Consider the following 20,364-nt stretch of genomic DNA (forward strand, 5'->3'; position numbering starts at 1 on the left):
CCATTCTGGAAACAGTGAGGGAACGGCCCCCTCTGCCTTGGCCCTGGCCCAGGCCAGCTGGGAGCCAATGTACAATTTTGTGGTGGCCATCTATGCTGAAACGCATTCAGTCTTAGCTCCATAAGCCCCCCCCCCCGCATGGCCTGAGAGGATCCTCCAGTGGACCATGCCTTGGCACTTGCCCCGGTCCCACCCCCTTCTGCCAGATGGATAGATCTGCCCAGGCCCCCACAGGCACCCCACAATCACAATCAGGCCGGCCATGAGCCATGGTACGATTTTGTTGTGGCCATCTATGCTGAAACACATTCAGTCTTAGCTCCATAAGCCCCCCCCCCACATGGCCTGAGAGGATCCTCCAGTGGACCATGCCTTGGCACTTGCCCCGGTCCCACCCCCTTCTGCCAGAGACCCTCAGATGGATAGATCTGCCCAGGCCCCCACAGGCACCCCACAATCACAATCAGGCCGGCCGTGAGCCAAGGTACGATTTTGTTGTGGCCATCTATGCTGAAACACATTCAGTCTTAGCTCCACAAGGCCGTCTGGAAACAGTGAGGAACCAGACCTTGCCGCGTCGTCCCCATCCCCTGGGTGCATGCTGGGGAGGTGTCACCCTTTGTGAGGAATGAAGAAATGCACCATAGCTTGGAAGTGGCCAGCTAATGGCCCTCGCCTACTTCACATATCCGGCTTGATGGGCTCTACCCTGGTCCCACCCTTCTGCCAGAGACCCTCAGATCTATCCCACTCCTGCCCAGGCCCCCACATGCAACCTTGACGCGAACGATGTAGAGCTGGCCATGCCCACCCAGTAGGCCACACCCTCTCCATCCACGCCCACCCAATAGGCCGCACCCACCCTGGCCACACACACACACACACACACACACACACACAAACACACACAAAAACACACAAACACACACAGAGGGCAACCGTAATGCTGATGCGGCCCTCAATGAAATTGAGTTTGACACCCCTGCTTTAGGCTGACTTTCTGCTGAACTCTGACATAACTTACCACATACTTGTGCACATTGGAACCTGCATCCATCAGCTCCTTTCAGTTCCCTGTTTCTTACAGTTCCAGTCTTTGTGTTCTAAATATATTTAAAACAAGCAAGCTCAGCAAAATCATATTAAGTAATCTACAGCTGCAAATTGCAAAATTAAGCATAGCACAGACTTTGGTTCAATACTTTTTCCATGAGGCGAGGCCTGATTTAGTTCACCTGGGCCTAGCCAATATGTTCGTTTTCCACAGAAGGAAGGAAGGAAAAATGAAAGCGAAGGGAGGACAAGAGGAAAGAAGGAAGGGAACTAGAGGAAGGAAGGAGATGAAAAGCAGGGAGGAAGGAAGAAGAGGGAGGGAGAGAGGAAGGAGATGAAAAGCAGGGAGGAAGGAAGAAAAGAAGAGGGAGGGAGGAAAGGAAAGAAAGAAAGAAAGAGAAAGAAAAAGAAAGAGAGAAAGAAAGAAAGAAAGAAAGAAAGAAAGAGAAAGAAAGAAAGAAAGAAAGAAAGAAAGAAAGAGAAAAAAGAAGGAAGGAAGGAAGGAAGGAAGGAAAGAAGGAAGGAAGGAAGGAAGGAAGGAAGGAAGGAAGGAGATGAAAAGCAGGGAGGAAGGAAGAAGGAGGGAGGGAGGAGATAAAAAGCAGGAAGGAAGGAAGAAAAGAAGAGGGAAGGAGGAAAGGAAAGAAAGAAAGAAAAAGAAAGAGAGAAAGAAAGAAAGAGAAAGAAAGAAAGAGAAAGAAAGAAGGAAGGAAGGAAAGAAAGAAAGAAAGAAAGAAAGAAAGAAAGAAAGAAAGAAAGAAAGAAAGAAAGAAAGAAAGAACCCCAGGACAGAACACAGATGATGTATCTTGCAGATTATAAACTTCTCCACGACTCCAAATCAGCATCCTTGGCTCAGACACTGCACCAACAACTGCAAGATTTCCAGCGGCAGCTAACAGCAAAGGTAAAAAGCATCCATCGCTAACCATACACAGGTAGTCCTCGAGTTACAACAGTGCATTTAGATACAACATGACTGAAAAGGTTACTGATCAGCCTTTTCCACACTTACGACCGTCGCAGCATCCCCTACGGTCATGGCATAAAAATTCAGACGCTTGGCAACGGACTCATATTTATGACGGTTGCAGCGTCCCGGGTTCACGTGATCCCCTTTTACGACCTTCTGACAAGCCAAGTCAATGAGGGGAAGCCAGATTCACTTAACAACCGTGTTACTGGCTTCACAACGGCAGCGATTCGCTTAACTACGGCAGCAAGGGAGGCCGTAAAAGGAGGGCAAAACTCAGTTAACAAATGTCTCACGTAGCAACGTAAATTTTGGGGCTTGGTTGTGGTCGTAAGTCGAGGATTACCTTGAGGCTGGTCTTATGTAACTCAGCCTCTGATACGTCTCCTCACCTTCTTTGGCTCCAGGTATAAATGATTCCTTCCCTTGCCTACCTGCTCCATGGTTTCCCCACAGGCCAATCACCCTCATCGGCCCAGGAGGAGTTTGAATTATTCGAAAACTTCCTGCCTGCTTCATTTTCAAGCAGACCACCTTTTCTATCGACGGTTTGGCTCTGTGGAAGCCGTGATCGCCCAGGTATACAAAGTCTCTTTTTTTAAAAAAGAAAAGAAAAGAAAAGTATGAACGGGAGGGTCTATGGAGGTTCTCAGTCATCCTGGTCATGATTGTCCCAAAGGTAATAATAATAATAGTAGTAGTAGTAGTAGTAGTAGTAGTAGTAGTAGTAGTAGTAGTAATAATAATAATAATAATAATAATAATAATAATAATAATAATAATTGGCTGCACAAGACCAAGCCTTAAGGACAAATGCATACAAAGTCAAAATTGAGAAGACAGCAACAGACAGTAAGTGCCGCCTATGCAAAGAAGCTGAAGAAACAGTGGACCACTTGGTAAGCTGTTGCAAGAAGATTGCACAAACTGATTACAAGCAGCGGCATGACAAAGTACAACAATGGTGCATTGGAAGATCTGCAAAAAATATCATTTGCCTGTAAGCAAAAACTGGTGGGATCATAAAATAGAGAAAGTCATAGAAAATGATAAAATTAAACTGCTCTGGGACTTCAGAATTCAAACAGACAAGCACCTGCAACATAACAACCCAGACTTAACAATTGTCGATAAGAAAGACACAAAAGTCTGGATAGTGGACGTGGCAGTGCCTGGAGATAGCAGAATAGAAGAGAAAGAACTGGAGAAGATAACAAAATACAAAGACCTACAAATAGAAATAGAAAGACTGTGCAAAAGCAAGCAAGGGTAGTACCAATAGTCATAGGCTCCTTGGGTGCAATCCCAAAACAACTGGAGCACCACTTGAACACCATTGGCATTGACAAATTCGCTATTCGTCAATTGCAAAAGGCGGCCTTACTAGGAACTGCTTCCATCCTGCGACGATACCTGTAATACCATCAAACATCCACATCTTCCTATCCCAGGTCCTGGGTAAGGACTCGATAGGTAGACAAAATGCCAAATCCAGTCTGAACATCTGGCTGACTGTGCGATGATCGATAATAATAATAATAATAATAATAATAATAATAATAATAATAATAAAGTTGGAAGGGACTTTGGAGGTCATCTAGTCCAACCCCCTGCTCAGGCAGGAAACCCTATACCATTTCAGACAAATGGCTGTCCAGTCTCTTCTTAAAACCCTCCAGTGTTGGAGCATTCTCTGCTTCTGGAGGCAGGTTGTTCCACTGGTTAATTGTTCTCACTGTCAGGAAATTACTCCTTAGTTCTAGGTTGCTTCTCTCCTTGATTAGTTTTCACCCGTTGCTTCTTGTCCTGCCTTCAGGCGCTTTGGAGAATAGCTTGACTCCCTCTTCTTTGGGGCAGCCCCTGAGATATTGGAACACTGCTATCATGTCCCCCCCTCATCCTTCTCTTCATTAAACTAGACATACCAAATTGCCCTGGATTGATCCCCAATGTCATACATAACCTATAACCCAGTGGTGGTGAACCTATGGCACGGGTACCAGAGGCGGCACTCAGAGCCCTCTCTATGGGCACACGCGCCGTCGCCCCAGTCCTAGGCCTTCAGCTGGGTTTTATAAAACCTTTTCGCTTTAGGCCTCCGCCACTGTGTATAAAAAAAAAAGGTTCAATCAATCAGTCAATTTCAACTTCTCGTAGGAAAAAAAAGATCTTGCAAAGTTGGAATTGATTGATTGAACTTTTTAGTCCCACCCAGTCTGCCGTTACCACCGCAGCCACGCCCACCCAACGGGCCACACCCACCCAATGGGCCACGCCCACCGGCACCCGACGATGCATAAGTGGGTTTTAGGTTGCAGTTTGGGCACTCGGTCTCTAAAAGGTTCGCCATCAGTGGTCTAGGTTGCTTCTCTCTTTGGTTAGTTTCCATCTGTTGCTTCTTGTCCTGCCTCCCGGCACTTTGGAGAATAGCTTAACTCCCTCTTCTTTGGGGCAGCTCCTGAGATACTGGAATACGGCTATCATGTCCCCCCTGGTCCTTCTCTTCATTAAACTAACATCCTCAATTCCAGCAACCGTTCCTTATATGTTTTAGCCTCCAGTCCCCTAATCATCTTTGTTGCTCTTCTCTGCACTCTTTCTAGAATCTCAATATCTTTTTTACATCGTGGTGACCAAAACTGGATGCAGTATTCCAAGTGTGGCCTTACCAAGGCTTGTAAAGTGGTATCAACACTTTACATGGTCTTGATTCTCTCCCTCTGTTAATGCAGCCTAGCATTGTGTTGGCTTTTTTGGTAGCTACTTTTTCAGGAGGTAACTGGACTTTCTTGGTTTTTCCTTGAAGACGTTTCACTTCTCATCCAAGAAGCTTCTTCAGTTCTGACTGGATGGTGGGGAATGGAAGGATTTATATTCTTTTAGAGAGTCATTGAGGCCACCTGGAGATTTATCTGTGAGTCAAACATCCAGGTGGCCTCAACAACTCTCTAAAAGAATGCAAATGACCAGCTATCTGCAAGGAGTATAAGTCCTTGTATGAGAAGTGAAACATCCTCAAAGACAAACAAGCGAGTCCAGTTGCCTCCGGAAAAACCACTTTTGGGATGAGAGTCAAGATAAAAGGAGGTGGAGCTAGGACAGGTACCTCTTTGCATAGCCCCGCCTTTGGTGAGTTGCCATGATATTTCTAGGTGGGAGCCTGGGATTTGGCAAAGGATATCCTCTTCGTGGGCATGTCTGTCCCTTCCTGTCATCCTCATCTCTGCGTTTCTGGGGGAGGATAGGCTAATTCTGTAGTTGCATTCACACATGATGCTAAGTGGGCTAGATGGGACTGGATATTAGCAGTGTTCCTCAAGCTTGGCTACTTGAAGTTGTATGGACTTCAACTCCCAGAATTCTCTAGCCAGCATGGCTACTGAGGAATTCTGGGAGTTGAAGTCCATGCGTCATAAAGTTGTCAAGGGCTGACTGAGGGATTCTGGCAGTTGAAGTCCATGCGTCATACAGTTGCCAAGTGTTGGCTGAGGGATTCTGGGAGTTGAAGTGCATGCGTCATAAAGTTGTCAAGGGCTGACTGAGGGATTCTGGGAGTTGAAGTCCATGCATCATAAAGTTGCCAAGGCCTTACTGAGGAATTCTGGGAGTTGAAGTCCATACCTCTTAAAGTGGCCATGGTGGAGAAACACTGAGCTATAGTAACAGAATCTGATGTGTTGTATGACCCTAGGAATCCAAGCATTGTGTGAACCCAGTCAAGCGATATCTCCGGAAATTCTTTTTTTCCTAGATTGCCAGCTATGTAAAAGCTGTGAACGCCATTTACGAAGCGGCTGAATTTGGCCGGATCGGGACCATTGAATTCAAAGTTAAGACGATCACGGTAGGTTGCCATCTCCTTTTGGGTTATGGGGAATTTGCCACTAGGGTTTCCCTTCCTGTTCTGGGATTCTCCCTCTTCTGCAGATCGTCCAAGAAGAAGACCCTTCAAGGACCCCGTTCCTCAGTCCGGAGATGCTGCTTATGCTGCACTCAAAAACCAATTGGGACGGTTACTGCTTATCTTACCTGCTGACCGACCGGGATTACAGTGGCGTCCTCGGAATTGCTTTCAGTGGACAACCAGGTGAGACACCTGCTGGATTCTGATTCCCACAGAAAAAGGTCCTGATGTTGAGCAGCGACAGCTCCTTTGCCTCGCTTAACAAATGTCTCACTTAGCGACCAAAATTATGGGCTCAAGTGTGGTCGTAAGTCAAGGACTACCTGTATCATTTCGGACAAATGACTGTCCAGTCTCTTCTTTAAAAACTTCCAGTGTTGGAGCATTCACCGCTTCTGGAGGCAGGTTGTTCCACTGGTTAATTGTTCTCACTGTCAGGAAATTTCTCCTTAGTTCTAGGTTGCTTCTCTCCTTGACTAGTTTCCACCCATTGCTTCTTGTCCTGCCTTCAGGGGCTTTGGAGAATAGCTTGACTCCCTCTTCTTTGGGGCAGCCCCTGAGATATTGGGATGATGATGATGATGGTGGTGATGATAAAGTTGGAAGGGACCTTGGAAATCATCTAGTCCAACCCCCTGCTCAGGCAGGAAACCCTACACCATTTCGGACAAATGGCTGTCCAGTCTCTTCTTAAAAGTTTCCAGTGTTGGAGCATTTACTGCTTCTGGAGGCAGGTTGTTCCACTGGTTAATTGTTCTGACTGTCAGGAAGTTTCTCCTTAGTTCTAGGTTGCTTCTCTCTTTGGTTAGTTTCCATCCGTTGCTTCTTTCCTTCCTTCAGGGGCTTTGGAGAATAGCTTGACTCCCTCTTCTTTGGGGCAGCCCCTGAGATATTGGAAGACGGCTATGAGACTGATGGATGACACTGATGGAATGATAAGCTGATTCCACATATCTAGAAGACACCAAGTTATGCACTTTTGGGTACCATGTTTCAAGAAAGACTCAGAGAAAGCCCAGTAACTTTAAAAAGAACAAGGTATATGACTGGGACTAGGAACTTGTGTGGGAGAATTAAGAAGCGAATATATTGAGCCTTGAGAATTTGACTGAGGTTCATGTCTAATGAATAAAAGATTAATAATAATAATAATAAAGTTGGAAGGGACCTTGGAGGTCATCTAGTCCAACCCCCTGCTCAAGCAGGAAACCCTATACCATTTCAGACAAATGGCTGTCCAATCTCTTCTTAAAAACTTCCAGTGTTGGAGAATTCACCACTTCTGAAGGCAGGTTGTTCCACTGGCTAATTGTTCTGACTGTCAGGAAGTTTCTCCTTAGTTCTAGGTTGCTTCTCTCCTCGATTTGTTTCCGTCCATTGCTTCTTGTCCTGCCTTCAGGCGCCTTGGAGAATAGCTTGACTCCCTCTTCTTTGGGGCAGCCCCTGAGATACTAGAAGACTGCTATCATGTCCCCTCCAGTCCTTCTCTTCTGAACTTTTACAAAATACAGAGTTGGAAGGGACCTTGGAGGTCATCTAGTCCAACCCTCTGCTCAGGCAGGAAACCCTGTACCAGTGATGGCGAACCTTTTAGAGACCGAGTGCCCAAAACCCGCGCCCCCACCTGTCCCCGCTCCGCCATGCCCGCTGGGCCACCCACCACCTCCACAGCCCACCACAGATCACCTAAGCAGCCCAGCAGCGCCATGGCAGCCACGCCCTCCACCCGTGCATGATGGGGTGCAACGGTGGAGTCTTGTCCCTGATGCCCGGCTACCATGTCCTTAGCTGCACTACTTCACATGGGCAATTCCTGGGGGCAACACTCCTCCGGGGGGCTGCTGGTGAGGAGGGGGCCATGGGAGGAGGCGGGGCTGGAGCAACAGTGCGTGTGCCCACAGAGAGGGCTCCAAGTGCCGCCTCTGGCACCTGTGCCATAAGTTCACCACCCTGGCCCTATGCCATTTCAGACAAATGGTTGTCCAGTCTCTTCTTGAAAACTTCCAGTGTTGGAGCATTCACAACTTCTGGAGGCAGGTTGTTCCGCTGGTTAATTGTTCTAACTGTCTCCTTAGTTCCGGGTTGCTTCTCTCCTTGGTCAGTTTCCATCCATTGCTTCTTGTCCTGCCTTCAGGCACTTTGGGGAATAGCTTGACTCCCTCTTCTTTGGGGCAGCCCCTGAGATACTGGAAGACTGCTATCCTGTCCCCCCTCGTCCTTCTCTTCGTTAAACTAGACATCCCCAATTCCAGCAACCATTCCTCATATGTTTTAGCCTTCAGTCCCCTAATCTTCTTTGTTGTTCTTCTCTGCACTCTTTTTCTAGAGTCTCAACATCATTTTATGTCGTGGCGACCAAAACTGGACGCCATATTCCAAGTCTTACCAAGGATTTTTGGCTGTGCAAGCAGAAGTCTTCACTGGTTCTTTCTTCACTATGATTTTCATTTACAGGAGACTCCGGAGGGATTTGCTCAAAATATCAGCATTTCCTGGAGAAAGAGGCATCTCTGAACACAGGGCTGATCACACTGCAGAAATACGGCCAATTGCTCCCTCCACGGATGATCCACATCACCCTGGCGCATGAATTTGGCCACAGCCTGGGGGCGCAAGTGAGTCTTCCTTTTCTTGGGTGAGGATCCTGTAAATTTTAAAAGATCAGAATCAGAATAGAGCTGGAAGGGACCTTGGAGGTCTTCTAGTCCAGCCCTCTGCTCAAGCAGAAGACCCTATCTATCTATCTATCTATCTATCTATCTATCTATCTATCTATCTATCTATCTATCTATCTATCTATCTACCTACCTACCTATCTACCTACCTACCTACCTATCTATCTATCATCTATTAATCTATCTATCTATCATCTATCTATCATCTATCTTCCTATTATCTATCTATCTATCTATCTATCTATCTACCTATTATCTATCTATCTATCTATCTATCTATCTATCTATCTATCTACCTACCTATCTACCTACCTACCTATCTATCATTTATTAATCTATCTATCTATCTATCATCTATCATCTATCTTCCTATTATCTATCTCTATCTATCTATCTATCTATCTATCTATCTATCTATAGCATCTATATTATCTATTTATCATCTATCTATTATCTATCTATCTATCATCTATATCTATCTATATCTATCATAATATCATCTATATTTTATATCTATTTATCTATCTACCTATTATCTATCTATCTATCTATCTATCTATCTATCATCTATCATCTATATTATCTATCTATCATCTATCTATTATCTATCTATCATCTATATCTATCTATATCTATATAATATCATCTATATTTTATATCTATCTATCATCTATCTACTTATTATCTATCTATCTCTATCTATCTACCTACCTACCTACCTATTATCTATCTATCTATCTATCTATCTATCTATCTATCTATCTATACCTATCATCTATCTATATCTATCATAATACCACGTATATTTTATATCTATCTATCTCATCTATATTTTATCTCTATCATCATCTCTATCTATCTATGTCTATCATCTATATATATCATCTATATCTAATCAGAATCAGAATAGAGTGGAAGGGACCTTGGAGATCATCTAGTCCAGCCCCCTGCTCAAGCAGGAGTCCCTCTATCATTTCAAACAAGTGCCTGTCCAGTCTCTTCTTAAAAACCTCGAGGGATGAAGTACCCACCATTCCATTGGTTAATTGTCCTCACTGCCAGGAAGTTTCTCTTTAATTCCAGGTTGCTTCTCTCCTTGGTTAATTTCCATCCGTTGTTTCTTCTCCTGCCTTCAAGTGCTTTGGAGAATAGCTTGACTCCCTCTTCTTTGGGGCAGCCCCTGAGATACTGGAACACGGCTATCATGTCACCTGCTAGTCCTTCTTTTCTCTAAACTGGCCATTCCCAATTCCAGCAACCGTTCTTCATATGTTTCAGTCTCCAGACCTTTAAGCATCTTCGTTGTTCTTCTTTGCACTTTTTCCAAAGTCTCAACATCTTTGTTGTAGTATGGTGACCAAAATTGGTTGCAGAATTCCAGGTGTGGCCTGACTAAGGCTTTATAAATCCGTACTAATACATCACGTGATTTTGATTCTATGCCTCTGTTTATACAACCCAGGATTGTATTAGCTTTTTTGGCTGCTGCCAAAAGTGATCATCCACTAGGACTCCAAGATCCCTCTCCCAGTTTCTGCTTTTGAGCCAGATTTCCCCTAATCTGTACTTGTACCTTTGTTTTTTTCCTGCCCAGGTGTAAAACTTTGCTTTTCTCCACATTAAATATCGTTTTGTTGGCTAGGGCCCATTGTTCAAGTCTCTCAAGATTTTTTTGGATCCTGAGCTTGTTTTCTGGGGTGTTTAACTCCAGATTGTCTAATTCCAGCCTCAAATATCCACCCTGGTTCTTCCTCTGCAACTTTTTCTTACAGCACGACCAGACCAAAGAATGTTCCCGTTTTGACCTCAACACCAGCCGGGGAAAATTCCTGATGTTCAATTATGCCACAGATGGGACCGAATTCAACAATGATAAATTCTCTCCATGTAGCATCGCCTATATTTCAAATATTCTGGAGCACAAGAAGGACCAATGTTTTGCAGGTTGGACAATCCGAATCGGGTTCGGATCTTTTGTTGTTGAAAAAAAAATCCAGTTTGACGTGTATCCTGAACATTAGATTTTGTGATGAATTGTGATAAAGGGAATTGGGGTTATTTAAAACTCGGAAATTATAAATATTAAAAGTTAAATTTAAATATTAATGGGAAACTAAACATTGGGAAAAACTAACTAGGACATTGCGTATCTAAAAAGATTGAATGTTAAAATAACTAGGATATGTATAAACTCAGAAAGTGAAGAGGAACTAAAGAGCCTCTTGATGCGGGTGAAGAAGGAGAGTGCAAAAGTTGGCTTGAAACTCAGCATTAAGAAAACCAAAATCATGGCATCCGGCCCTCTCAATTCCTGGCAAATAGATGGGGAAGAAATGGAGGTAGTGACAGATTTTATCTTCCTGGGCTCCAAGATCACCTCAGATGGGGATTGCAGCCAAGAAATTAAAAGACGCTGGCTCCTGGGGAGGAAAGCTATGGCAAATCTAGTCAGCATACTAAAAAGCAGAGACATCACACTGCCAACAAAAGTGCGTATAGTCAAGGCCATGGTTTTCCCAGTTGCAATGTATGGCTTTGAAAGTTGGACCATAAGAAAGGCTGAGTGCCAAAGAATTGAGGCCTTTGAACTATGGTGCTGGAGAAGACTCCTGCGAGTCCCTTGGACTGCAAGGCGTTCAAACTGGTCAGTCCTAGAAGAAATCAACCCGGACTGCTCTTCAGAAGGCCAGATCCTGAAGTTGAAACTCAAATACTTTGGCCACCTAAGGAGAAGGAAGGACTCACTGGAGAAGGGCCTAATGTTGGGAAAAATTGAGGGCAACAGAAGGGGACGACAGAGAATGAGATGGCTGGATGGAGTCATTGAAGCAGTAGGTGTGAACTTAAATGGACTCCAGAAGATGGTAGAGGACAGGAAGACCTGGAGAAACGTTGTCCATGGGGTCGCGATGGATCGGACACGACTTCGCAATTAACAACAACAAAATATATAAACTAAAAATTATTTATTTATTTATTTATTTATTTATTTATTTATGAGACTTATATACCGCTTTAAGTGCAAGCACTCTCTAAGCGGTGTACACCAGTAAGCAATGTACATATATATTTACATTGCCCCCAACAATCTGGGTCCTCATTTTACCTACCCCGGAAGGATGGAAGGCTGAGTCAACCTTGAGCCAGTGAGATTTGAACCGCTGACCTGCTGAACACAGTCAGCTAAAGTGGCCTGCAGTACTGATAAATGTAAGAAAGTTATTGTTATTTAATCGATATAATAAGAATTGTATTCATTCAAATATGAAATAGTAAATATCAAGGGGAAAAAAAGAGGAAATATTTAATGTAATAGTTTGAGATCTGTACTAAAGATATTTCTATGTTATTGAATTATTGACCAACTTAGCTGCCACATTGCTTTTCAAATATTTAAATGTAAAACTAGAAAATCAATAACATTTTTCTTTAAAGAAAGAAAGAAAAAATCCAGTTTGAAAGGTTCGATTTCTGGTGGTGGGGAGTTCCAAGGATCCTGGGTTAGTGGCAGTGGCTGAATCAGTTTTTCCAGACTTTGCCACTTTAAGAGATGTGGACTTCCACTCCCTTTGCTGGCTGGGGAATATGGGAGTGGAAGTCCATGCCTCTTAAAGTGGCCATGTCAGGAAAACACTGTTCTGCTACATCCAATTCCTCTCTGTGGCCAATCATTGTCTCTATCCTATAGTCATATAAAGTAGAGTCTTCCTCTGCATGGAAACTCCACTTTGTTGTTCAGAGTGAATTGGAACTAAGGCAGGGGGTCTTCAAACTTAACAACTTTAAAACTTGTGGACTTCAACTCCCAGAATTCCCCAGCCACTCTTCTAGATCAGAGAGTCTTCAAACATGGCAACTTTGAGACTTGTGGACTTCAACTCCCAGAATTCCTCAGCCAGCTAGGAATTCTGGGAGTTGAAGTCCACAAGTCTTCAAGTTGCGAAGTTTGAAGACTCCTGGTGTTATCTAAGCAAGCTTCCCATTGTGGCCAATTTGATGTCAAGCAGGAAGACAATGATCCTTATCCTGTTGTTGGCTGAGAAATATGGGTAGACAACCTCTGCCCATGGCTCCCAACAATGGGAGTTAAAAGGTAGACTTTCTCTGCTCAGGGAAGTTCCACAGTATTTTTCACCAATACCTTTGAGAAGCTGAGAAGCAAGAGATGAAATCAAGTCTCCCTCTTTTTTTTAGCTGGTGGAGTTTGGCAGGTAGACTGCCACAGAGCACAGAGGCTCTACTGTGCCAGTAACGCTCACTGCAGCAGATAGGGGATTGCCTGACTTCTGCTCCGGACCGAATTCCACAGGATCAAGCAACTTTGCAAACTTCTCCCAGGAATAGTACTGATTCCCCTCTTCTCTGTCTTCCTTTCCAGAAACTGACCGTCCCATCTGCGGGAACCAGATCGTGGATCCGGGGGAAGAGTGCGACGTTGGGAGCGACAATGAGGACGCCTGCTGCTACGGCGCTGGGGAGCCAAGGGGGATCCAGTGCCGGTTGAAACCAGGAGCCTCATGCAGGTCACGACGACAAATTGGACTTGTTCGTTTGTTTACATTAATTATGTAATTGTTTAAGAAAATTGATGTGGCTGCCCAACTCACTCTCAGCGACTCACAAAGATACATAGCAACAGCAGAATAACAGAGTTGGAAGGGATCTTGGAGGTCTTCTAGTCCAACCCCCTGCTCAGGCAGGCGATCCTATACCATTCCAGACAAATGGCTGTCCAGTCTCTTCTTAAAAACCTCCAGTGTTGGAGCATTCACAAGTTCTGGAGGCAGGTTGTTCCACTGGTTAATTGTTCTCATTGTCAGGAAATTTCTCCTTAATTCCAGGTTGCTTCTCTCCTTGATTAACAATAATAACAATAATAGATTTGGAGGGGACCTTGGAGGTCATCTAGTCCAACCCCCTGGTCAGGCAGGAAACCCTATACCATTTCATACAAATGGCTGTCCCGTCTCTTTTCTTAAAAACTTCCAGTGTTGGAACATTCACAGCTTCTAGAGGCAGGTCGTTAGTTTCCATCCATTGTTTCTTGTCCTGCCTTCATGTGCTTTGGAGACTAGCCTAACTCCCTCTCCTTTGTGGCAGCCCCTCAAATATTGGAAGACTGCTATCAAGTCACCCCCCCCCCTAGTCCTTCTTTTAACTAGAGTAGACCTAGCCAATTCCTGCAACCAATATTAAATTAATGTTATTAAATTTATTTAATGTTAAATTATTGCAACTAAGCAATAGTCTTATATACCGCTCCATACCGCTCATATAAGGAACGGTTGCTAGAATTGGGTATGTCTAGTTTAACGAAGAGAAGGACAAGGGGGGACATGATAGCAGTTTTCCAATATCTCAGGGGCTGCCATAAAGAAGAGGGAATCAAGCTATTTTCTTTCTTTTTTTTTTATTGAGAATTTTTAAAAGTTTTTACAAATACAAAAAAAGAACAATAACAAACAAACAAACAAAAAAAAACAACCCTCACCCAACCCCTCCCAAACCACCCCTCCATCCCCCCCCCCCGAGCTTCCCAGAGCTGAATATAGGCTTAATTAAAATTTTAAAAAACCTAAACAAATTTTAACAACTTATAAAATAGTTGATAATAAAATATATATGACATAAATATTAAAAAGAAAAAAATACTTAAAAAGAAAAAAAAGAAAAAAGAAAGAAAGAAGAAAAGAAATAGGAAAAAGAAAAAAAAGGAAAAAAGAGAAAACAATCTATAAAATATCAAAAATTATATACAAGTTATAAAAAAGCTAAATGATATTTTTATATCCAATTTATGTTGTATAAAATTTATCCATTTTTCCCATACAGCAAAGAATTTCTCTTGCGATTGCTCCTTTAAAAAAGCCGAAATCTTTGCCATTTCCGCCAGATAGGAAACTTTAAAAAACCACTCTTGCAAGGTAGGCAAAGATTCCTTCTTCCAATATTGCCCTACTAACAGCCTTGCGGCTGTAATCAAATTTAACATCAATATAACCTCCTTAGCATCACAATCAGTAACAATACCTAACAAAAATAATTGCGGAGTAAATTTTACCCTCCTTCTAAAAATTCTTTGAATATTCCACCATATCTTAATCCAAAAAGCGGAATCAAGCTATTTTCCAAAGCACCTGAAGGCAGGACAAGAAGCAATGGGTGGAAACTAATCAAGGAGAGAAGCAACCTAGAACTAAGGAGAAACTTCCTGACAGTGAGAACAATTAATCAGTGGAACAACCTGCCTCCAGAAGTTGTGGATGCTCCAACACTGGAAGTTTTTAAGAAGAGACTGGACAGCCATTTGTCCGAAATGGTGTAGGGTTTCCTAACTGAGCAGGGGGTTGGAATAAATGATCTCCAAGGTCCCTTCCAACTTTACTACTACTATTATTATTATTATAGTGTTTTACAGCCCTTTCTAAGCGGTTTACAGAGTCAGTCTCTGCCCCGCTCCCAACAATCTGGATCGTCATTTTAGTGACCTCAGAAGGATGGAAGGCTGAGTCAACCTTGAGCGGGTGAGGATCGAACGCCAGGCTGTGGGCAAAGTTGGCCTGCAATACTGCATTCTAACCACTGGGCCAGGAGGGCTCTTACATCCTGGCTTTATTTTTATGAATAACCCAAGACAGCGAAGATACCTAATGCTCCTTCCTCCTCCTGTTTTCCCCACAACAGCCCTGTGAGGTGGATTGGGCAGAGAGAGAATGGGGGACTGGCTCAGAGTAAGGACTAGAACTCACCGTCGTCTGCTAATTGGCCCGAATTGCCTAGCCAGCTTTCATGCCTAAGGTGGGACTAGAACTCAGCATCTCCTAGTGATTGGTTGAAAGCCACCCAGCCGGCTTTTGTGCCTAAGGCAGGATTAGAACTCACCGTCTCCTGGTGATTGGTCTAGAGCAGTGCTTCTCAACGTTTGTGTGACGGCGACCCCCGTCACACAAACGTTCTGTGCATGCGCCGGGCCGCGCGCGTGGGGGCAGGCCCCCCACACGCGGCGCGCATGCGCGATGCCCCCCACGCGTGGTGCGCATGCACGGCGCCGCCCCATGCGTGACGTGCATGCGCGGCGGCGCCCCCATGCGCAGTGCGCATGCACGGCGGCGCCCCATGCGCGGCGCGCGTGCACGGCACCGCGAAAAATGGCGGATCGCCGCCTTTGGCGACCCCCGAAAAATGGGCGATCGACCCCAAATGGGGTCGTGACCCATAGGTCGAGAACTGCTGGTCTAGGGTCCCCCAGCTGGTTTTCATGGCTAAGGTGGGACTTGAACTCACAGTCTTAGATCCCTTCCTACAATCCCCTTTAAAGAGAGAAGCATCACATATCTGTAAAGTGGGCGGCCCCCTTTTGAATCAGTGCCTCAGTTGATAACGATCCTTGGGGTCGGGGCGGGGGGAGGAAGAGAATAATGTTGAAAGAAAAGTCTTCACCGGGGTCCAGTCCAAGCTGGGAATAATCAAAATGGCGACTGCTTTAGAAAGAAGGTTGTAGTTTATTGAAGAGGAGAGTCAGACAGAAAGATGGCTCTGGGAAATAGAACTGACCACATGTAGTAGGGAGTGGTGGGTTTTTATACCCTCTTGGGCTTTTGTTTGGAGTTGTTCCTGTGGCATGAACTTTGACCTGAGTCTGAGTGGGCCTTTCTGGTATTCTGATGGTGGTGGGTTAATCCTATTATGTCCCAAGGGCCATATCCTGCTTCCCTGGGGCTGAGGGCTGATGAGTGTCGGATTTTTTTGGTGTGAGGGATTGTTGATTCTAGGGATCTTTCTCTTTCTAATCCCAGCTTCCTGACTCCAATCTTTCTGACAAGATTATAACCTCTGCATTTCTGCAGATCTGGTTTCTATTTGGGACAGAGAGACTTGTGTGGGGGGGGGGGAGGTTGGTTTCTGCCTTTAAGATCCTTTGGGGAAATATAATATTCGGCCTTTTTTAATATTTCCCCAAATATTTCTTTCTCTGGATTCTTCCCACAAGAACTTCCTCCTAGCAAAAATATTCTTAACAACTGTGGGGCAAAGCTCACTTAACAACTGTCTTCCTTAGCAGCGGAAATGTTGGGCTCAATTGTGGTCGTAAGTCGAGGACTACCTGCGTAAGACGTCTAGTTGTCTCTAGTGGCCGTCTCTTAACGTTTCAGCTTCTTTCTTTTACAGCCCCAGTCAAGGACTCTGTTGTGAGCGGAATTGTGTCCTTAAACCTCTGGGACAACGGTGCCAGGAAGAGAGCGAATGTGCTTTGGGAAGCCTCTGCACAGGATCGAGTCCCGCATGTCCAGAGCTCCTACCGAAAGCCAACTTCACCCCCTGCGGCCTCGGCCTCCGCCTGTGTTCGAACGGGGTGAGTCCCGTGGAGGCCGCCCAGAAATGCTAATGTGACCTTTGCATCCAAATGGAGGCTCCAGGCTCAAGAGCAGTCTACCACAGAAAATTTAAGAAGACCGGGGTGGGTGGGGGAAACTGGCTTGACCAGAGAGATAAAGTAAAAAAGAAATAATCCTTTGGAGGTTGATTGCTGTCAGAAACAAGGTGCAATGGAAGGAAAAATTCTTTTTGTCCTGATCAAATAATAATAATAATAATAATAATAATAATAATAATAATAATAATAATAAAGGTTGGAAGGGACCTTGGAGGTCATCTAGTCCAACTCCTGCTCAGGCAGGAAACCCTAACCAGTGGTGGCAAACCTATGGCACAGGTGCCAGAGGCGGCACTCGGAGCCCTCTCTGTGGGCACACGTGCCGTTGCCCCAGCCTTGCCTCCCCCATGACCCCCCTCACCAGCAGCCCCCCTGGAGGAGAGTCGCCCCCGAGCGTGGCCCACGCAGACCAGTGCAGCCAAGGACATGGCAGCCAGGCAGCGTAGACAAGACTCTGCCCTCACGCCCCATTGCGCAGAGTTCATGCTGTGGGGTGCGGGCAGAGGGCATGGCTGCCATGGTGCTGCTGAGTAATCTGCGGCGGGCCCTGGAGGTGATGAGTGGCCCTGCGGGCAGGTGGGGTGGGGACAGAGCAGGGGTGGAGTGGGGGCGGGGCCAGTTTTGGGGCACTCAGTCTCTAAAAGGTTCGCCATCACTGCCCTATACCATTTCAGAAAAATGCCTGTCCAGTCTCTTCTTAAAAACTTCCAGTGTTGGAGCATTCACAGCTTCTGGAGGCAGGTTGTTCCACTGGTTAATTGTTCTAACTGTCAGGAAGTTTCTCCTTAGTTCCAGGTTGCTTCTCTCCTTGATTAGTTTCCATCTGTTGCTTCTTGTCCTGCCTTCAGGCGCTTTGGAGAATAGCTTGACTCCCTCTTCTTTGGGGCAGCCCCTGAGATATTGGAAGACTGCTATCATGTCCCCCCTCGTCCTTCTCTTCGTTAAACTAGACATACCCAATTCCATCAACCGTTCCTTATATGTTTTAGCCTCTAGTCCCCTAATCATCTTTGTTGCTCTTCTCTGTACTCTTTCTAAAGTCTCAACATCTTTTTTACATCGCGGTGACCAAAACTGGATGCAGGATTCCAAGTGTGGCCTTACCAAGGCATTGTAAAATGGTATTAATACTTCAAGCTGGACAGGTAGTCCTCGGGCTTACGACCACAACTGAGCGCCAAAATCTCTGTTGCTGACCCAATCAATTATTAAAGAGAGTGGTGCCTGGTTTTATGAGTTTTTTTGCTGCAGTTGTTATATGAATCGCTGCAGATGTTAAGTGACTCATGCAGTCGTTAAGCGAATCTGGCTCCCCGCCTCCTCCCCCACTGACCTTGCTTGTCTGAAGATGGCTGGGAAGATTACAAATGCTGATCACGTGGTCCCTGGGACACTGTCATAAATACAGGCGGGTTAGCCAAGCGTCCGAATGCTGATCACGTGACCACAGGGATGTTGTGTGAAAAACAGTCATAATCCACTTTTTTCTGTGCCATTGTAAGTTCAGTCACTAAATGAACAGTTGTGAGTTGAGGACTACCTGTATGTATCTTTTCCATCGTTGGATGAATTTGTACCCAGCAATTCCTTAATTTTTTTTCAAAATGTCCACCCTGCAGGGGAAAAATATCCAAGTCTTCCTGTTCAGACTTTCAATGTTGATGCATTAAGCCTTGATATATTTTTGGCAGTTTAGCCAGTGTCATTGTCACGGTTATGATTTAACAGCCAAGCAGCTTATGTAATGATATAAGAAGTAATGATGTAATATAATATAAGGTGGATGATGCAATGATAGGAATGACTCAGCAGGGTCTGTGTCTCTTTAAGAGCAAGCAGGGTCTGTATCCCTTTAAAAGCCTGAGTATAAAAGGGAAGGCTTTGCTGGAGTCTCTCTCTCTCTCTCTCTCTTGTTCGTTTTCCTGCTGTAACTGCTGTATTCTGCTGTACAGAATACGTGTACAGTGATGGGATTCAGCCGGTTTGCACCAGTTCGGTAGAACTAGTAGCTAAATTTTGCTGCATTCAGAGAACTGGCTGGCTTCCAGAAGTCCGGTCTAGGCCTGGGAGGCCTGGAGGAAGATGCCACTTCCGGAAGTCCATTCTAGGCCTCGGAGGACTGGAGAAAGCCTCCCAGGCCTAGAACAGCCCACCGGAAGTGCATGGATGCCACTTCCGGAAGTCCGTTCTAGTCTTCAGAGACCGAAGCCTGCACTGAATAAGAGAACCGGTTGTTCAGATATTTGAATTCCACCACTGCACGTGTATGTATATTGTTCCTAGATATTGTAGATAGTGTATGATAAACCACCATTTAATATAGAGCACTGTTTACTGTATTTACTCCTGGGTTATCTCAGCGTAATAAGACTGTGCACGCTCTGACAGTCATAGTGGTACATTATTTGATACAGGTAATCCTTGACCCAAAGGTGCTTTTTTTCAGGAGGCCACGGGACTTCCTTGTTTTTCCTTGAAGACATTTCGCTTCTCCTCCAAGAAGCTTCTTCAGCTCTGGCTGAATGGTGGGCAATGGAAGGATTTATACTCCTTGCAGACAGCTGGTCATTTGCATTTCTTTAGAGAGTCCTTGAGGCCACTTGGAGGTTTACCTGAGTGGTGCAAATGGGTGTGGAGCTTTCTTGGCTGTAGGATGTTTTCTGCCCTGTGTCCCTGCAGCCAAGAAGGCTCCACACCCATTTGCACTACTCAGGTGACACTGAGGACACAGGTAAACCTCCAAGTGGCAGGCACAGCCACACACCTGTGTGTATTAATGATTCACCTGTGGAGATTGTTACTAGCATCAAATTCCTGGGTGTGCAGTTAACAAGTAGGCTGGTTTGGTCGCTCAACAGCGAGACCCTGGTGAAGCGGGCACAGCAGCGCCTGCATTTCCTACGTCGCATGAGAAAAGCACATCTTCCTTCCCCTGTCCTTATCACTTTCTACAGAGGGACGATCGAGAGCATCCTATCATACAGCATCACAGTCTGGTTTGGAAGCATCCCTGCTTCGGACAGGAAGGCGGTGCAGAGAGTGGTGAGGACAGCAAAAAAGATCATTGGCAGCTCCCTCCCATTCCAGGACATAAGCGTTGTTTGAGGAGGGTCCGTAAGATCATCTGGGACACCACACATCCTCTTCACGCCCTGTTTTCCTTGTTATCTTCTGGGAGGAGGGGGCTTCGTGGTATCCTAAGCAGAACATCCAGATTCAGCCCCCGTTTTGTTCCATACAGTATTAACCTTGTGAACTCTCAAGCTTCCTCCTTCCGTTATATATTCCAGATGGACAATGATTAATATTTATATGTTATTTATAT

General features: G+C 45.1%; 1 protein-coding gene across 3 annotated transcripts in view; it reads left to right on the forward strand.

Moving 5' to 3' along the window:
• The window catches only part of LOC120297076 (disintegrin and metalloproteinase domain-containing protein 10-like), a 34,390-nt gene that overhangs the window by 5,042 nt on the left and 8,984 nt on the right, over window positions 1-20,364 (forward strand). For all 3 annotated transcript variants that reach the window (XM_039319308.1, XM_039319309.1, XM_039319310.1), the window contains exons 5-12: window positions 1,869-1,960; window positions 2,483-2,605; window positions 5,778-5,870; window positions 5,954-6,113; window positions 8,385-8,545; window positions 10,378-10,549; window positions 12,984-13,128; window positions 16,775-16,958. In XM_039319308.1, coding sequence (XP_039175242.1) covers window positions 1,869-1,960; window positions 2,483-2,605; window positions 5,778-5,870; window positions 5,954-6,113; window positions 8,385-8,545; window positions 10,378-10,549; window positions 12,984-13,128; window positions 16,775-16,958 — 1,130 coding nt within the window. The remainder of the gene's footprint in view (window positions 1-1,868; window positions 1,961-2,482; window positions 2,606-5,777; window positions 5,871-5,953; window positions 6,114-8,384; window positions 8,546-10,377; window positions 10,550-12,983; window positions 13,129-16,774; window positions 16,959-20,364) is intronic.

The sequence above is a fragment of the Crotalus tigris genome, unplaced genomic scaffold, assembly GCF_016545835.1.
Source record: "Crotalus tigris isolate CLP2741 ecotype Arizona unplaced genomic scaffold, ASM1654583v1 scf7180000022970.308977840:1548163, whole genome shotgun sequence".
NCBI classification, from domain to species: Eukaryota; Metazoa; Chordata; class Lepidosauria; order Squamata; family Viperidae; genus Crotalus; species Crotalus tigris.